This window comes from Salvelinus namaycush, chromosome 39, assembly GCF_016432855.1.
Source record: "Salvelinus namaycush isolate Seneca chromosome 39, SaNama_1.0, whole genome shotgun sequence".
Taxonomy (NCBI): Eukaryota; Metazoa; Chordata; class Actinopteri; order Salmoniformes; family Salmonidae; genus Salvelinus; species Salvelinus namaycush.
This window is the reverse complement of record NC_052345.1, coordinates 10,319,156-10,337,953: the sequence shown is the minus strand read 5'-3', so window position 1 is coordinate 10,337,953 and position 18,798 is coordinate 10,319,156. Positions and strand designations below refer to the sequence as shown.

Genomic DNA, 18,798 nt, shown 5'->3' with positions numbered 1-18,798 from the left:
AAGCACCTCAAAGTGTTCAGGCAATCTTAGATCATGATTGATTACCACTGCAATGAGCCTTCCCTGTTAGTGTCAGTATAACTCACCAGTATACAGTGGATGTCATTGCCAGCCAGGTCTGTCGCCGGGGCCTGCAGTAACCTCCAATCACGGCCCTTGTTGTAGGTGATGTAGGTCTTCACCTGGTTGTCTAGCCTCCTGTTTGCGATTAGCATGCCTTTGATACCTGCTACCTAGGGATAAATAGAGAACAAAATCTAAAACAGACACTAAAACTAGCCAATCAAACCACCAAAACAGATTACATTATGTTTTTTGATTTATTTTTCAAGCACTAAACAGTACCCAAAATGCCCCCTGACTGACATATCTGCGGGAAGTAGGATGCTGAGGGTGCTGCAACACTTCCTGAAAAAATAGATATTTATATTTTAATACAAATATGTCTACTACCGGGCAAAAGCTTGAGAACACCTACTCATTCAAGGGTTTTCAAGACATCAAAGCTATGAAATAACACATATGGAATCATGTAGTAAGCAAAAAAGTGTTAAACAAATAAAATATATTCTTCAAATAGCCACCCTTTGCCTTGATGACAGCTTTGCACAATCTTGGTATTCTCTCAACCAGCTTCACCTGGAATGCTTCTCCAAAAGTCTTGAAGGAGTTCCCACATATGCTGAGCACTTGATGGCTCCTTTTCCTTTACTCTGCAGTCTGACTCAACCCAAACCATCTCAATTTGGTTGAGGTCAGGGGATTGTGCACTCCATCACACTCCTTCTTGGTAAAGAATAGCCCTTACACAGCCTGGAGGTGTGTTGGGTCATTGTCCTGTTGAAAAACAAATGATAGTCCCACTAAGCCTACTAAATTGTAATTATTTCGCCACTATGGCCTATTTATTGCCTTACCTCCCTAATCTCACTACATTTGCACACACTGTATATCGATTTTTCTATTGTGTTATTTACTGTACGTTAGTTTATCCCATGTGTAACTCTGTGTTGTTTGTGTCGCAATGCTTTTATTTATCTTGGCCAGGTCGCAGTTGTAAATGAGAACTTGTTCTGAACTGGCCTACCTGCTCAAATAAAGGTGAAATAAAAATAAATAAAAAGCCCAAACCAGATAGGATGGTGTATTGCTGCAGAATGCTGTGGTAGCCATGCTGGTTAAGTGAGCCTTGGAATTTTAAATAAATCACAGACCGTGTCACCATAACACCTCCTCCTCCATGCTTAATGGATGGAAATACACATGCGGAGATCATCCGTTCACACACACCTCGTCTCACAAAGACACGGCGGTTGGAACCAAAAATATCCAATTTGGACTCCAGACCAAAGGACAAATTTCCACCGGTCTAATGTCCATTGCTCGTGTTTCTTGGCCCAAGCAAGTCTCTTTTTCTTATTTGTGTCCTTTTGTAGTGGTTTCTTTGCAGCAATTCAACCATGATGGCCTGATTCTCATAGTCTCCTCTGAACTGTTGATGTTGAGATGTGTCTGTTACTTGAACTCTGAAGCATTTATTTGGGCTGCAATTTCTGAGGCTGGTAACTCTAGTGTAATTATTCTCTGCATTCCATATGTGCTATTTCATAGTTTTGATGTCTTCACTATTATTCTACAATGTAGAAAATAGTAAAAATAAAGAAAAACCCTTGAATGAGTGTTCTGAAACTTTTGACCGGTAGTTTATATATACTGTATATATATAAAATTAGATTTTTCACAAAAGTCACAAAAGTAGTGCACTGAGTCTTTCGTAGTCCTGTATTAGCAGACCGATATAGCCATCTGTAACGCGGGCAAATTATAATTACATATATTGTTTTTTATTCTCACAAAAGTAGTACACTGGGCCTTTACTAGTCCTGTATTAGCGGGCTGCTACAGCTGTCTGTAGCGTGGGCAAAAATAATCCCTGCAACCCCACAGTCCACAAAAAGTTCTCAGCACCCCCAACCCCAAACATCTTCCCGCGGCTATGCTGACAGACATCAAACCAGTCTCCTTGTCCTTTAATTATCTCCCTTTAATTGTGTCCTCATCAACCGCTCACCACTGTTGTGACAACATTACTATGCTGGACGTTAAAACTGATAAACTGTCACATCCATGTGACACCCACTCACAAAGTGAGAGAGAGAGAGAGAAGTCATAGCTCCTTGCCTCCTTAGTCAAACTATCTTCCTACGATAACCCATCCAGGATGGAAATGTGATGGGGGTAAACCTGACGACTGTGCTTTAAATAAGATACTGCAGCAGACATTGAGGACCCTCAGTCGTATCACCTTACCAGTATAAGTGGCACTAATAGGCGCCACGTTTGACATCGTCATAGAAAAACAGCCACCCGGGATGGACACAGCTAATGAGGCGGGATGGGGCCCCTCCCTCCTCCCATGACCAGACGTGTCAATCACAGCGGTAATTATTTATCGTCCCCCCACACCCATCCCTCTATCGCATCTTCCACCAACAGTCCCTACTTCCCTGCTGTAGAGAAAGACAGGGTCCCTGCTGTAGTGAAGGACAGGGTCCCTGCTGTAGTGAAGGACAGGGACTTAGATCTCCACTCTGGAATAGCAACTTGTAGTCAGAGGTGTAATATCAAGGGAGTGTAGGCTGGTACTACAGTATTGATGGAGATATTACCTCTGTCAAGATATATCACAGTGGGAGAACAGGCGAGGTAGAGTACAAGGTAAAAAAAACACTGCTGGCCACCTTGCCCCTGGCAACAGCACAGTACACTTCCTGCAAGCTAATATTTTAACTAGGTACTAAATCAAAACTGTTACAGTACTAATAATGATAGCCATCAGTACATTGCTTTGATGATTGTTGGCATCAATGTCTCATTGACTATAAGAGTGATATCTAGTAATATGTGTAGAGCTATGTGTGGCTGTCATATAGTATAATTACTGTACATATGGACCTACAGGTAACTGCCAAAATAAAGGAAACTCTTGAGTAAATGAGGGTTCTGGTGGCTCTGTTATGGTGTTGTGTGATTTTTCCTGACATGGTTTAGGTCCACTCAACCCCTTAGAGGGCAAGGTAAATGCCAATAAATACACAGCCATTCTGAGGGATTAACTTCAACCTATGGTGAAGCAGATCTATCCTGATGGGAGTGGTCTCTTCCAGGATAACAATGCCCCCGTCCACAGGACATGAGTGGTCTCTGACTGGTTTGATGAGCATGAACATGATGTAAACCATATGCCATGGCCGTCTCAGTCACCAGATCTCAAACCAATTGCACACTTATGGGACATTCTGGAGCGGCGCCTGACATGCTGACCAGACCGGACACGTCGCGTGCGCGAGCGTCGCAAAATAAATGTAGAAATCCATGTTATTCAATTATTGCACCCACACTGCTCGCGCGCGTCAACGAGCGTCTGCGATGCCAAGGGCTAAAATAGAACTCCTTTCTATTTCTGATGCAGATCGCACTGAAAGTCCTGCCTCTCCCATCTTCTCATTGGTTTACAGAAGCAGGTACCCACGTGCCATCTCCTCATTGGTTTACAGAAGCAGGTACCCACGTGCCATCTCCTCATTCGTTACACCCACGTGGGTGATTGAAAGACTATATGTTTTGCCGGTTGTTGTGGTAAAAGTGTAGATGCCAATCACCATATAAATTCAAAGATGAAAAAGCCTGGAAGGAGGAAAGATGACTAGAAACGATTCGGTTGGCCGTTTTATGTGTGGATAAATTGTCGGTGCAGAAGACCTTGTGCATTTCAGGTAAAATAACAACTCAATGTTTATATCCCAGGACAAATTAGCTAGCAACAGCAAGCTAGCTAAATAGGACATATTAGCTAGCAAGTGCAAGCTAACTAGCTAAATTACCATACATGTTTAATGCTTTTCGACCTGTCCCCAAATTAATGTCATTGGTTCAGAGTTTGTTTTGCTATTTTAACCTGCGTGTCGTGATCGCGTTTGGTGTAGGGGGACAAAATACATTTATGCACGATAGCGCACGATGGCGCACGCGCACAGCCGGTTTGGGTTCCGTGTAAGACAGCGTTTTCCACCACCCTCAACAAAACACCAAATTTGGAATTTATTGTGGAATAATGGTGTTGCATCCATCCAATAGAGTTCCAGACAGTTGTAGAATCTATACCAAGGTGCATTGCAGCTGTTCTGGCTCATGGTGGTAAGACACTTTATGTTGGTGTTTCTTTTATTTTGGCAGTTACCTGTATGCGTACGTGTGGAAACATCTACAAAGGCAAAACAACAACGCCCAGCACTCTAGTAATATTAAATATAGACTGATGTATGCATGTGGATCCACCTACATAGACAAAACATACAACTTTCAGCACTCTAGTAATATTAAATATAGACTGATGTATGCATGTGGATCCACCTACATAGACAAAACATACAACTTTCAGCACTCTAGTAATATTAAATATAGACTGATGTATGCATGTGGATCCACCTACATAGACAAAACATACAACTTTCAGCACTCTAGTAATATTAAATATAGACTGATGTATGCATGTGGATCCACCTACATAGACAAAACATACAACTTTCAGCACTCTAGTAATATTAAATATAGACTGATGTATGCATGTGGATCCACCTACATAGACAAAACATACAACTTTCAGCACTCTAGTAATATTAAATATAGACTGATGTATGCATGTGGATCCACCTACATAGACAAAACATACAACTTTCAGCACAGTAGCACTAGTACCATACACGACCACTGAAAACCAGACTTCCCTCGGTACATGCAGTCGGTCTCCCCGCAGAGAGCCTTTTACAATCTTTCAATATGCATTAATGAAGCTTTCTGCAATCTATTAGAAATATGGATCCACTGCTGAATCAGGGAATCAGAGGGTCTGAATAGGGTGAAATGGGAGGAGGGGTTAAGAGGGTTGGCAGAGAGCTAATACACACAAACCGCTAGGCTAACAGAAAGGAGCATCATCACCATGACCATTGCATTACCTAAATCATCTAGCTAACCCTCCCTCCATCCATCTGTTTCTTCCTCCCTCCTACCACTCACTCATTCAAAAGTTATTTATAGCTCTGACTAGGGAATCAGGTAGTTCATCATTGGGCTGTCGTTGATTTGTAGGCCTACCACTCTGAGTATTGATTGTGCTAGGCAAGTTAGTTCTGTAATATTCAGTGTTGAAGTTCATACCTCTGGGAGATGGATTGAATCAAAAACGTAACACTAAATGGCTACGTCGACTGGGAGTTAGAGAAAAACTTTTTGATTGAAGGGAAGATTGTCCAGATTGAATCCAACTGACACTCAAGTTACTCCCATTAGTCTAAAGTGGGGGAAAATATTGTTTTATTCCAGAGAATAATATAATTTATTTTTGAGAGAGAAAGACTGGGAAAGAGAAAGTGAGAGAATACTGACGAAAGGCAAATCATTATTTGACAATCCAGGGGAAAGAGTAAAAGCCTGTTGCTTTCACTCAGTCTCTCTGTTCCCTGTTGAGCTCAAAGTACTTAGTGAATGATTCCTCTCTGAGTCTTTGAGGCCATTGGCCTTCTGAAGCCCAACACTCCAGGGGTTGTTAAAACCATACTTGGGACTCCTACAAAGTACTTTGGTCAGAGTTATATCTACAGTATTTTTCAGAGGATCTCAGAGCAATAGTCTGCCTCTTCAAAAAAAAAAAAAGATACATACAGCATAACTTCAGTTTACAATAGTTTGTGATCAGCACATGCATGCATACCCAGAGGGTTAAACTAGTTAAAACAACATCAGACTGAATGGAAAACTGGATTGGCGTCATTTCAACCAGTTTTACCCACTGGGTGTGACCATTCATTTTAATACTAACTCTGTTTTTGTAAACCATTAACACACATGTTAGAAGGAGCAGCAGTAGTAGTAGCATTGTTAATGACTTCTGACTCTGAAGATCAGACCCATATCTCACTCCTCTGCCTCCCTTCATCACACCTGCCAGTGTCTGTGATAAACTGGGGATTCATCCTGAGAAAGAGGGGAAAAAGGAGGGGGGACGAGCCGCAATGAATGTTAATGACATAGAGACCTACTAACAAGGCTACTACCAGTCCGGTGGTAGTACACATGTGCGCACCCCCCCCCCCCCTCTCCAGACACACACACAAACACACTGTGGACACTTACCTCATACAGGTCCAGCATCTGGTTGCCCCCCAGGCCGCGGGTGGTCTTGACGTTCTCCATGGCCAGGGTGAAAAGGATGCCCTGGGTGTCGGAGAGGTACAGGTTGTACGTGTCATTCTGGTTCCACTCCTGTACTGCCGCGAAGACCTGGTGCTCGTCTGTGCTGACGATGTGGAGGTCCTGGTGACAGAGGATGGGGGGTTGGAGAGGTTCGAGGATTTATAAAGAGATGACGGATCTTATGGGTTGGGGTTGTAACGAGCTGCCGAGTACGTGTTGGGCGTCACAAGATCAGGTCTCGTGTGTATATTGAATGTTTAACACTAGAGCTGCCAATGTTCTCTACACAATATATAGTGTCTTTTAAGAGCTGCAACAGAAGAGTGAGACTGCACTATGAGACTACACACCATTGTGTAGTAGTGCTACAGATATTTCTAGAGCTAAATCCTTTTGTTGAAGGGAGAAAACAAAGGGGGAAATTGTTGGGTACTTCAAATCAAATTTTATTTGTCCCATTCTATGTATACCACAGGTGTAGACTTTATTGTGAAATGCTTACTTACGAGCCCTTCCCAACAATGCACAGTTAAAAAGTAAGAAAGAAAAAAAAGTATTCAATCTGAATAATTGTTCGACTGTATGTATCACTGTAGGCATGGTGTTTATCACTGTAAAATGAATGTTGCTTACCTTAGGCAGAGAATATTTGGGCAGTTTGATTTTGAGGAATGGATCCCTCTGGTAGGACACATAGTAGCTGGCCTGTCCTGCTGTAGTAACCTGGAACACGTTGAGCCAAAACACAGAGTATTCCCTTTTTGTTCAGAATTTGTCCACGCTACAGTACACATCACATGAATGAACTACTTGGATTAATCTAAAAACTTCATAAATGTTGCAACCTTCACCCAAGTGAACATGGATGACATTGTTTATGATGTAAATATATATACTTCATTGTCAGAGAGGAACCTCCTCTCCTGTTGTCGATGCTCTTTGTGGTTTGGAAGGTAGACTTGGGTAAATATCTCGTAGGGACAATCAATAGCCCCATTATTCTCTGCCAAGAGAAATCTTTAACTCTCCCAATCAATGCTCAGTGGCCTGTCTTAGGAAAGTCATCCTTAATGATACCAGCGCCTCTGCAAGCAAACACTCGAGCTGTTAGCTGCTGTTAGCCTATGCAGTACAAACACCGCCAGCGGGGAAGAAAGTGTTACAAACCTGTAATTAGAGCACAGGCTTCGGAGGCTATAAGGATAGGAGAACAATTTTCGTCAACAAAAGTGTGATTGTCCAAGCATCAGCACTAGGGAGCAATTTATTTAATCCACTTCCTCTTTCGTAATTCCATTAATCAATAATTAATCCACAAAACAAGCTGCTGGCTTTCTGGGTTGGAAAAGGGGGAGGTGAAATAGGATCATTATCATATGACAGAACTAATTAGGCCTCTTAGTGTGCTTCTAAGTGCACTTAAATGAGAGAGAGAGAGAGAGAGAGAGAGAGAGAGAGAGGGAGGGAGGGAGAACGGGAGAGAGGGGGAGAGAGAGAGAGAGATAGAGAGAAAGAGAGAGGTTTTGAACTGAAAGAGATATTGGGATGATTGATTTTTCATTACCCACATTCATAGAATATGTTCGGTTGTGACGCAATGTGAGAAAACATTGTAGGTTCCCTGAATTGAAGATGCGGTAGGAGGTATAGGTTGAGTGGTTGTGGGTTTAATTAGGGAGACGTATGAGTGTGGTCAAACATAGTTGAGGGATCTCTTAGAACACAGAACTTATTTTAATTGTTCTTCTTTTTACCCCTTTTTCTACCCAATTTCGAGGTCTTCTTTTGGTAGTTACAGTCTTGTCCCATCGCTGCAACTCCCGTACAGACTCAGGAGATGCGAAGGTCGAGAGCCATGCGTCCTCCGAAACATGACCCTGCCAAGCCGCACTGCTTCTTGACACACTGCACGCTTTACCCGGAAGCCAGCCACACCAATGTGTCGGAGGAAACACCTTACAACTGGCGCCTGAAGTCAGCGTGCAGGCGCCTGGCTCACCACAAGAGTTGCTAGAGCGCGGCAGGACAAGGAAATCCGCCTCATGGCTCTCTCGGACACAGCCGGCTGTGACACAGCCCGGGATCAAACCCTGGTCTGTAGTGATGCCTCAAGCACGGCAAGAAACCAGAAATCTTAATTTCCATTATTCTGGCAGAATGAAGCAAATCATGTGTAGAACCTGTAGTCTTGGCCCTGCGTAGGCTATAAGTAGATGGCAGAGTTTTTCCAAGGCAGGTTTAGGGCTGAGAGTTCTTCCTGAACCCCTGACAAAGAATAAAAGAGCCTAGAGTTTTCCTGGTCAAGCCACTTTCTCAAGGGAAAACTTTTGGCTCTAATTGAAATAGTTAGGACCAGGAATTTTCCCTGACCGTGTGACCTGACCTGGAAAAACTTCTGGCCCTAATTCATGTTCTAATAGAAATACATCCAAAACTCTCCCCTTCAAATACTTCAAACAGCAAGGTAGTTCTTTGGAGTTCAATTTGGATTAAATAGTGATTTATACTGGACTGGATTGTCAGGATAATTATTCCTCTTTAACTGTTTACTTTTAAATTCATGCATCCTCATTTGCACAATGTCAAAGTAAAAAATATTAAGGCACCAGCATTACTTAGAATTCAGCACATTACCAGATTTCTCTCTCTTGCATAAATTATGATTAATATGACATATTGGGATTGGTGTGGAAGAATATAAAACTCCCTAGATCATTCACTTCTGAATCAGAATAGTGTGCAAATGCAGACTCAAGAATGAAGGTTCAAACAAAAGGTTTGCATATTTGACATATGTCACGCGAGGTGCCTTTTCTTCATACAGAATGTGTGGTTAGATATAAAATATCCATGCAGAATAACAACTGGTCAAGGTTCGGAGGTGAACATTACAAAGTATCGGAAAGTATTCAGACCCCTTGACCCCCCCCCCCCAAAAAAATTGTTACAGCCTTATTCTAAAATTGATTAATTTGTTACTTTCCTTCATCAATCTACACACAATATCCCATAATGACGAAGCAAAAACTTGTTTTTAGTAATTTTTGCAAATGTATAAAAAACAACAACAACTGGAATATCACATTTACATAAGTATTCAGACCCTTTACTCAGTACTTTGTTGAAGCACCATTGGCAGTGATTACAGGTTAGAGTCTTCTTGGGTATGACGCTACAAGCTTGGCACACCTGTATTTGGGGAGTTTATCACAGTCTTCTCTGCAGATCCTCTCAAGCTCTATCAGGTTGAATGGGGAGCATCGCTGCAAAGCTATTTTCAGGTCTCTCCAGAGAAGATCAGGTTCAAGTTCGGGCTCTGGCTGGGCCACTCAAGGACATTCAGAGACGTCCCGAAGCCACTCTTGCGTTGTCTTGGCTGTGTGCTTAAGGTCTTTGTCCTGTTGGAGGTGAATCCAGTCTGAGGCTCTGGAACAGGTTGTCATCTCTGTACTTGTCTCTGTTAATCTTTCCCTCAATCCTGACTAGTCTCCCTGTCTCTGCCGCTGAAAAACATCCCCACAGCATGATGCTGCCGCCACCATGCTTCACTGTACGGACGATGCCAGGTTTCCTCCAGACGTGACGCTTGGCATTCAGGCCAAATAGTTCAATCTTGGGTTCATCAGACCAGATAATCTTGTTTCTCATGGTCTGAGAGTCTTTAGGTGTATTTTGGAAAACTCAAAGCGGGCTGTCATGTGCCTTTTACTGAGGAGTGGCTTCCGTCTGGCCACTCTAATTTAAAGGCCAGATGGGTGGAGTGCTGCAGAGATGGTTGTCCTTCTGTAAGGTTCTCCCGTCTCCACAGAGGAACACTGGAGCTCTATCAGAGTGACCATCGGGTTCTTGGTCACCTCCCTCACCAAGGCCCTTCTCTCCCAATTGCTCAGTTTGGCCGGGCGGCCCGCTCTAGGAATAGTCTTGGTGGTTCCAAACTTCTTCCATTTAAAGGATGATGGAGGTCACTGTGTTCTTGGGGATCTTCAATGCTGCAGAAATGTTTTGGTACTTTTCCCCAGACCTGTGCCTCGACACAATCCGGACTCGGAGCTCTACGGATAATTCCTTTGACTTCACTGATTGACTTTTGCTCTGACATGCACTATCAACTGGGGGACCTTATATAGACAGGTGTGTACCTTTCCAAATCATGTCCAATCAATTGAATTCCTGACTAGAACCAAACATTTTTTGAAATCATATTACTCCAGTGCTAGCTTCCCTACACTGGCTTCCTGTTAACCTTTTCTCAATAGGGGGTGCTGTTTGCACTTTGTAATAATTTCGTTCCCAAATTAAACTGCCTCGTACTCAATTCTTGCTCGTACAATATGCATATTATTATTACTATTGGATAGAAAACACTCTCTAGTTTCTAAAACCGTTTGAATTATATCTGTGAGTAAAACAGAACTCGAGTTGGAGCAATTTTCCTATGAGGATGTCAGAATGCTGAATTCTGCAAGCTATTCTGAGGTCGGTTTATTAATTTGCCTGTATTCTATTGGTTGAGATGCACTGCATACGCCTTCCCCTGGATGTCAGCGAATAGTGAGAATTGAAATGGTGTCGCTAGGCAGATCTGAGAGCTTATAAATGGGCTGGCAACGTGGGGTCCTTCCTTTCTTATCTTCGCCATGACGCAAAAAGGACCTCTGGAAGTCGTTCTAGAAAGCTCCCGTTATAGCCCTTAGATATATCCGGCTCTGTTTTTATTCGATATAGGTGTTAAAGACATCATAATGTTGTTATTTTAAACCGAGTTATATCAGTTTATATCAGTATATTGCGATTTTCGGATATTTATTAGTGCTGCGTTATAGTGAGTTGGACACGTCTTTGCCACATGGCTAATGTTTACTGCTAATTCCAACGTTGAAGACTACATTCTACAACCGAGCAACGATTCTTTTGGACAAAGGACAACTTGACCAAGATTCTGATGGGAGTTCATCAAAAAGTAAGAACTATTTATGATGTTAATTCGTTGTTCTGTTGAAAAATGTAAAACGCATATTCCGCCATTAATTTCGGTGCGGTCTCGCTTTAACGCACGCTGTATGTCGTAGTAACGTTAATTTTAAAAATCTAACACAGCGATTGCATTAAGAACTAATGTATCTTTCATTTGCTGTCCAACCTGTATTTTTTAGTCAAGTTTAGGATTAGTTACTGATTAGAATAGGTGCCTCTCCCAAGATTTCTCCCGACATATTGTTGGCAGCTTGGCTACTATTCTCATTGTATAACCACGATTTGTGCCGCTAAATATGCACATTTTCGAACAAACTCTATATGTATTGTGTAATATGATGTTATCCTGTTTGGGCTCAAGGGGCAGTATTGAGTAGCCAGATAAAAGGTGCCCATTTCAAAAAGGCCTCGTACTCAATTCTTGCTCGTACAATATGCATATTAGTATTACTATTGGATAGAAAACACTCTCTAGTTTCTAAAACCGTTTGAATTATGTCTGTGGGTGAAACAGAACTGGACTTAGAGCAATTTTCCTATCTGTATGTCAGAATGCAGAATTTTGCTGGCTGTTCTGAGACCTGTGTATTAATTTGCCTGTCCTCTATTGGTTGAGATGCACTGCATACGCCTTCCCCTGGGTGTCAGCGAATAGGGAGACTTGAAATGGAGTTTCTACGTAGTTCCCAAAGGTTATAAATTGCTTGGAATCGAAGTGTCCCATCTTTCCACTCTTCGCTCTGACGCAGGGAGGGTCTTGGCATGTCATGTTAGAAGCTCCTGTTTTAGCTCCTAGATATATCCGGCTCTGTTTTTATTCGATATAGGTGTTAAAGACATCGTAATGTTGTTATTTTAAACCGAATTATATCAGTTTATGTCAGTATATTGCGATTTTCGGGTATTTATTTTCGTGACGTTGTAGGAAGTTGGGTATCTCTGGCCCACATGGCTATTGTTTACTGCTAATTGCAACGTTGAAGACGACGTTCTCCAACCTAGCAACGATTCTTTTGGACAAAGGACACCTTTCCCAAGATTCTGATGGGAGTTCATCAAAAAGTAAGAACTATTTATGCTGATAATTCATTGTTCTGTTGGAAAAAGTAAAATGCATAAGACGCCATTACTTGCAGTGTAGCCTTGCTTTATCGCACCCTGTATTGCGCAGTAACGTTAATTTTAAAAATGTAATTCAGCGATTGCATTAAGAACTCATTTGTCTTTCAATTGCTGTCCAACCTGTATTTTTTTAGTCAAGTTTATGAATAGTTTTCGATAAGAATAGGGGCCTTTCCAAGATGGCGCCGGACAGATTGCTTGAGTATTTGGACACTATTTTCATTGTATAAGCACGATTTGTGCCGCTAAATATGCACATTTTCGAACAAACTCTATATGCATTGTGTAATATGATGTTACAGGACTGTCATCTGAAGAATTCTGAGAAGGTTAGTGAAAAAATTAATATATTTTGGTGGTTTCTACGTTATCGCTATTTTTGCCTTGAATCAATGCTGTTGTTATGTTTGCTATTGTGCTAAGCTAATATAACGCTATATTGTGTTTTCGCTGTAAAACACTTGATAAATCGGAAATATTGTCTGGAATCACAAGATGCCTGTCTTTCAATTGCTGTACACTATGTATTTTTCAGAAATGTTTTATGATGAGTATTTAGTTATTTGGCGTTGGTGTCTGTAATTTTTCTGTCTGCTTTCGGTGCAATTTCTGACTGTAGCTGCAATGTAAACTATGATTTATACCTGAAATATGCACATTTTTCTAACAAAACATATGCTATACAATAAATATGTTATCAGACTGTCATCTGATGAAGTTGTTTCTTGGTTAGTGGCTATTTATATCTTTATTTGGTCGAATTTGTGATAGCTACTGATGGAGTAAAAAACTGATGGAGTAAAAAAAGTGGTGTCTTTTGCTAACGTGGTTAGCTAATAGATTTACATATTGTGTCTTCCCTGTAAAACATTTTAAAAATCGGACATGTTGGCTTGATTCACAAGATGTGTACCTTTCATATGCTGTATTGGACTTGTTAATGTGTGAAAGTTAAATATTTAAAAAATATATATTTTGAATTTCGCGCCCTGCACTTGAGCTGGCTGTTGTCATAAGTGTACCGACATCGGGCTTGCAGCCTGAAGAAGTTATAGGACTGTCATCTGAAGAAGTTTGAGAAGGTTAGTGAAAAAATTAATATCTTTTGCTGGTTTATACGTTATCGCTATTGTTGGCCTGAATCAATGCTGTTGTGTGGTTGGCTATTGTAGTAAGCTAATATAATGCTATATTGTGTTTTCGCTGTAAAACACTTAAAAAATCTGAAATATTGGCTGGATTCACAAGATCTTTGTCTTTCATTTGCTGTACGCTGTGTATTTTTCAGAAATGTTTTATGATGAGTATTTAGGTAATTCACGTTGGTCTCTGTAGTTATTCTAGTTGCTTTGGTGAGAGTTGTGATGGTGGCTGCAATGGTAAACTATGATTTATACCTGAAATATGCACATTTTTCTAACAAAACATATGCTATACAATAAATATGTTATCAGACTGTCAACTGATGAAGTTGTTTCTTGGTTAGTGGCTATTTATATCTTTATTTGGTCGAAATTGTGATAGCTACCTATGCAGGAAAAAAATGGTGGAGTAAAAAAAGTTGTGTCTTTTGCTATCGTGGTTAGCTAATAGATTTACATATTGTGTCTTCCCTGTAAAACATTTTAAAAATCAGAAATGATGGCTGGATTCACAAGATGTGTATCTTTCATCTGGTGTCTTGGACTTGTGATTTAATGATATTTAGATGCTAGTATTTACTTGTGACGCTATGCTAGGCTATGCTAGTCAGCTTTTTTACTGATGGGGGTGCTCCCGGATCCGGGATTGTGTGCAAGTAGAAGTTTTAAGGCAAGGGCTGATTTCAAGGTTTTACTGTTAACCTACAAAGCGTTACATGGGCTTGCTCCTACCTATCTTTCCGAGTTGGTCCTGCCGTACATACCTATACGTACACTACGGTCACAAGACGCAGGCCTCCTAATTGTCCCTAGAATTTCTAAGCAAACAGCTGGAGGCAGGGCTTTCTCCTATAGATCTCCATTTTTATGGAATGGTCTGCCTACCCATGTGAGAGACGCAGACTCGGTAGAGATACTCTTAATGATCGGCAATGAAAAGCCAACTGACATTTACTCCTGAGGTGCTGACTTGCTGCACCCTCGATAACTACTGTGATTATTATTATTTGACCATGCTGGTCATTTATGAACGTTTGAACAATCTGGCCTTAAATGGCCATGTACTCTTATAATCTCCACCCGGCACAGCCAGAAGAGGACGGGCCACCCCTCATAGCCTGGTTCCTCTCTAGGTTTCTTCCTAGGTTTTGGCCTTTCTAGGGAGTCTTTCCCAGCCACCGTGCTTCTACACCTGCATTGCTTGCTGTTTGGGGTTTTAGGCTGGGTTTCTGTACAGCACTTTGAGATATCAGCTGATGTACGAAGGGCTATATAAATAGATTTGATTTCATTTGATTTGAATTTACCACAGGTGGAGTCCAATCAAGTTGTAGCAACGTCTCAAGGATGATCAATAAAAACAGGATGCACCTGAGCTCAATTAGCCAGCAGCATACCACCCTGCATACCACTGTTGGCTTGCTTCTGAAGCTAAGCAGGGTTGGTCCTGGTCAGTCCCTGGATGGGAGACCAGATGCTGCTGGAAGTGGTGTTGGAGGGCCAGTAGGAGGCACTCTTTCCTCTGGTCTAAAAAATATCCCAATGCCCCAGGGTAGTGATTGGGGACACTGCCCTGTGTAGGGTGCCGTCTTTCGGCTGGGACGTTAAACGGGTGTCCTGACTCTCTGAGGTCATTAAAGATCCCATGGCACTTATCGTAAGAGTAGGGGTGTTAACCCCGGTGTCCTGGCTAAATTCCCAATCTGGCCCTCAAACCATCATGGTCACCTAATAATCCCCAGTTTACAATTGGCTCATTCATCCCCCTCCTCTCCCCTGTAACTATTCCCCAGGTCGTTGCTGCAAATGAGAACGTGTTCTCAGTCAACTTACCTGGTAAAATAACGGTAAAATAAAAAATAAATAAAAAATAATTTGGAGTCTCCTGGCAAAGGGTCTGAATACTTATGTATTTAAGTAAATCTGTTTTAGTTTTTTTATACATTTGCAACAATTTTTTTTTTAACCTTTTTTCGCTTTGTGATTATGGGTTATTGTGTGTAGATTGATGAGGGAAAAAATTATTAAACACATTTTAGAATAAGGCTGTAACGTAACAAAATTTGGAAAAAGTCAATGGGTCTGATTGCAAAATTAACAGTTAAAAAACTTTGCGTCTATCAATGGTTCCCACATCTATCCTAATCAAGAAAATACTGCCGTTCATACAATGTGTCAACATAACAATTAATCATAAATATAAAATATTTATCATACCATTTTCTCAAACCTTGCATGTGGTGCTGTAAAATATGCAAATCCCCTCCCAGTCCTAGCCAAACCAAGTTGTGCGTAACACGTAACAAATGCCCATAATATTGAAGGCTAACAATGCATATCCTATGCAATGCATCATGGTCCACATACAATACTTTACAATATATTTTCTTCAGACAGAGCCTTACCTGAATAAACATATAGTCATCTTGGACCACCAGTGAGCTGATGTCGATGTATCCAGGGAATGGGTAGTTTCTGTTGGTCTCTGAACACGTTAGAGCCCGGCATGTTACATACTGTATACCTGCAAGATGAGGAGATCGAGATTACTGGATAACAGGGACATTTTGTATGGTTTGTGATTGACATGCAATAGAGGAGATAACATTCAACTTGTGACGGTGTACTGACTGTTTATATATATAATTGGAATTTGACCAGTATGTTGTGATTTCCATTCTATAGTGGTGATTGGATCATACATCCAATATGTCAAGTTGTACATTTGTCACAATTCAACATGATCAACTATGATCATTCTCTGTGTACAGAAAACTAAACTGTCTCTGATTCTGGGGCTCTAACAACAGCAGCAGCAGATACTGTAGCTAGAATAAACAATCTCACAATTTCACCTATGGATGAACTTGGGTGGCATTGCAGTGGCGAGTTATGGAGCTGACAGTTCCAGAGGGAGAAGGATGAGAGGGAAAGGCCATATTAATCAACTATCATGCACTGCATTTATCAGTGGGGTAATCCACTGTCACTCTCCTGGGACACGATGCTCTGAACCCAGGTTGGAATTTATTCCTTGACAGACTCTCACTCTCTTCTATCTTTAGAGGGCTGATAATTGGACTGCAAATGTGGGGGCATTTCTTTGTAGTGTGTGTGACAGAGAGAAAAAGAGAGGTGTGTTTGTGTGTCTGTGTGTGTGTGTAGTGCTACTCACGTCCATTGGGGGTGTGTGCCTCCATGTGAACCAGATCTGACTCCTTGTCTAGACCCGTAACAGACCTGGATTAAAGAAGTCGAGGAGAGAAGGAAGGATGAAGAGGAGGAGGGGGAAGGAGGGGCAAAGCAATGAGAAGAAGGGAAGAGGAGTAGGGGAGACAGAGAGAAGAAGAGGAGACGAGAAGGGTAGAAGCGGCACGGAGGAGGGAGGAAGAGGAGAAGAGGAGGGAAGAGAAGGAGGGAAGAAGAGGAGAGGATGAGGGAAGATAAGGAGGGAAGAAGACAATAAACAGAGGCAGATGAGTCTCAACAGAGGTATTCCACTCCAGATATAGACGTCTCATTTCAGCGTTGTCTCAACAATGATGGCAATAAAATAGCAATGCCTTTCCATGTGAGGACGTTCTCTCCAGAGATGTGTCACAAAATGTCACATTACCCTTAGCAACCCCCACAGCAACAACCAGACACTGTGGGTTTGTTATTCTACCAAAAAGCTGTATCTGTCACAAAAGTGTATACACGCAACAACCTACATATGGCATTTATTTTGTGTGGCGCTGTACACCGGCAAGGCTGTGCCACATAATTAAAGTTAGAATCGCTGTACTGTATATCACTGTATTATATCATTTTAATGGGTATAGTGGACAAACTTGGACAGATTAAAAAATATATATATATATACAGTTGAAATCAGAAGTTTACATACACTTAGGTTGGAGTCAGTAAAACTCGTTTTTCAACCACTCCACAAATTTCTTGTTAACAAACTATAGTTTTGGCAAGTCGGTTAGGACATCTACTTTGCGCATTACACAAGTAATTTTTCCAACAATTGTTTACAGACAGATTATTTCAATTATAATTCACTGTATCACAATTACAGTGGGTCAGAAGTTTACATACACTAAGTTGACTGTGCCTTTAAACAGCTTGGAAAATTCCAGAAAATTATGTCATGACTTTAGAAGCTTCTGATAGGCTAATTGACATTATTTGAGTCAATTGGAGCTGTACCTGTGGATGTATTTCAAGGCCTACCTTCAAATTCAATGACTCTTTACTTGACATCATGGGAAAATCAAAAGAAATCAGCCAAGACCTAAGAAAAAGAATTGTAGACGTCCACAAGTCTGGTTCATCCTTGGGAGCAATTTCCAAACGCCTGAAGGTACCACATTCATCTGTATAAACAATAGTACGCAAGTATAAACACCGTGGGACCATGTAGCTGTCATACCGCTCAGGAAGGAGACGCGTTCTGTCTCCTAGAGATGAATGTACTTTGGTGCGAAAAGTGCAAATCAATCCCAGAACAACAGCAAAGGACCTTGTGAAGATGCTGGAGGAAACAGGTACAAAAGTATTTATATCCACAGTAAAATTAGTCCTATATCGACATAACCTGAAAGGCTGCTCAGCAAGGAAGAAGCCACCTATCCAAAACCGCAATAAAAAAGCCAGACTACGGTTTGCAACTGCACATGGGGACAAAGATCGTACTTTTTGGAGAAATGTCCTCTGGTCTGATGAAACAAAAAAGAACTGCTTGGCCATAATGCCCATTGTTATGTTTGGAAGAAAAAGGGGGAGGCTTGCAAGCTGAAGAACACCGTCCCAACTGTGAAGCACAGGGGTGGCAGCATCATGTTGTGGGGGTGCTGTGCTGCAGGAGGGACTGGTGCAATTCACAAAATAGATGGCATCATGAGGGAGGAAAAGTATGTGGATATATTGAAGCAACATCTCAAGACATCAGTCAGGAAGATAAAGCTTGGTCGCAAATGGGTCTTCCAAATGGACAATGACCCCAAGCATACTTCCAAAGTTGTGGAAAAATGGCTTAAGGACAACAAAGTCAAGGTATTGGAGTGGCCATCACAAAGCCCTGACCTCAATCCTATAGAAAATTTGTGGGCAGAACTGAAAAAGCGTGTGCAAGCAAGGAGGCCTCCAAACCTGACTCAGTTACACCAGCTCTGTCAGGAGGAATGGGCCAGAATTCATCCAACTTATTGTGGGAAGCTTGTGGAAGGCTACCCGAAACGTTTGACCCAAGTTAAACAATTGAAAGGCAATGCTACGAAATACTAATTGAGTGTATGTAAACGTCTGAACCAAGGGG

General features: G+C 41.5%; 1 protein-coding gene across 1 annotated transcript in view; it reads right to left on the bottom strand.

The window, feature by feature from the left end:
• Positions 1-18,798, bottom strand: part of LOC120032675 (VPS10 domain-containing receptor SorCS3-like) — a 228,475-nt gene that overhangs the window by 36,237 nt on the left and 173,440 nt on the right. The window contains exons 6-10 of the mRNA XM_038978873.1: positions 16,669-16,733; positions 15,899-16,017; positions 6,889-6,978; positions 6,196-6,375; positions 87-233 (exon numbers count right to left, since the gene is read on the bottom strand). Of these exons, the coding sequence (XP_038834801.1) occupies positions 87-233; positions 6,196-6,375; positions 6,889-6,978; positions 15,899-16,017; positions 16,669-16,733 (601 nt within the window). The remainder of the gene's footprint in view (positions 1-86; positions 234-6,195; positions 6,376-6,888; positions 6,979-15,898; positions 16,018-16,668; positions 16,734-18,798) is intronic.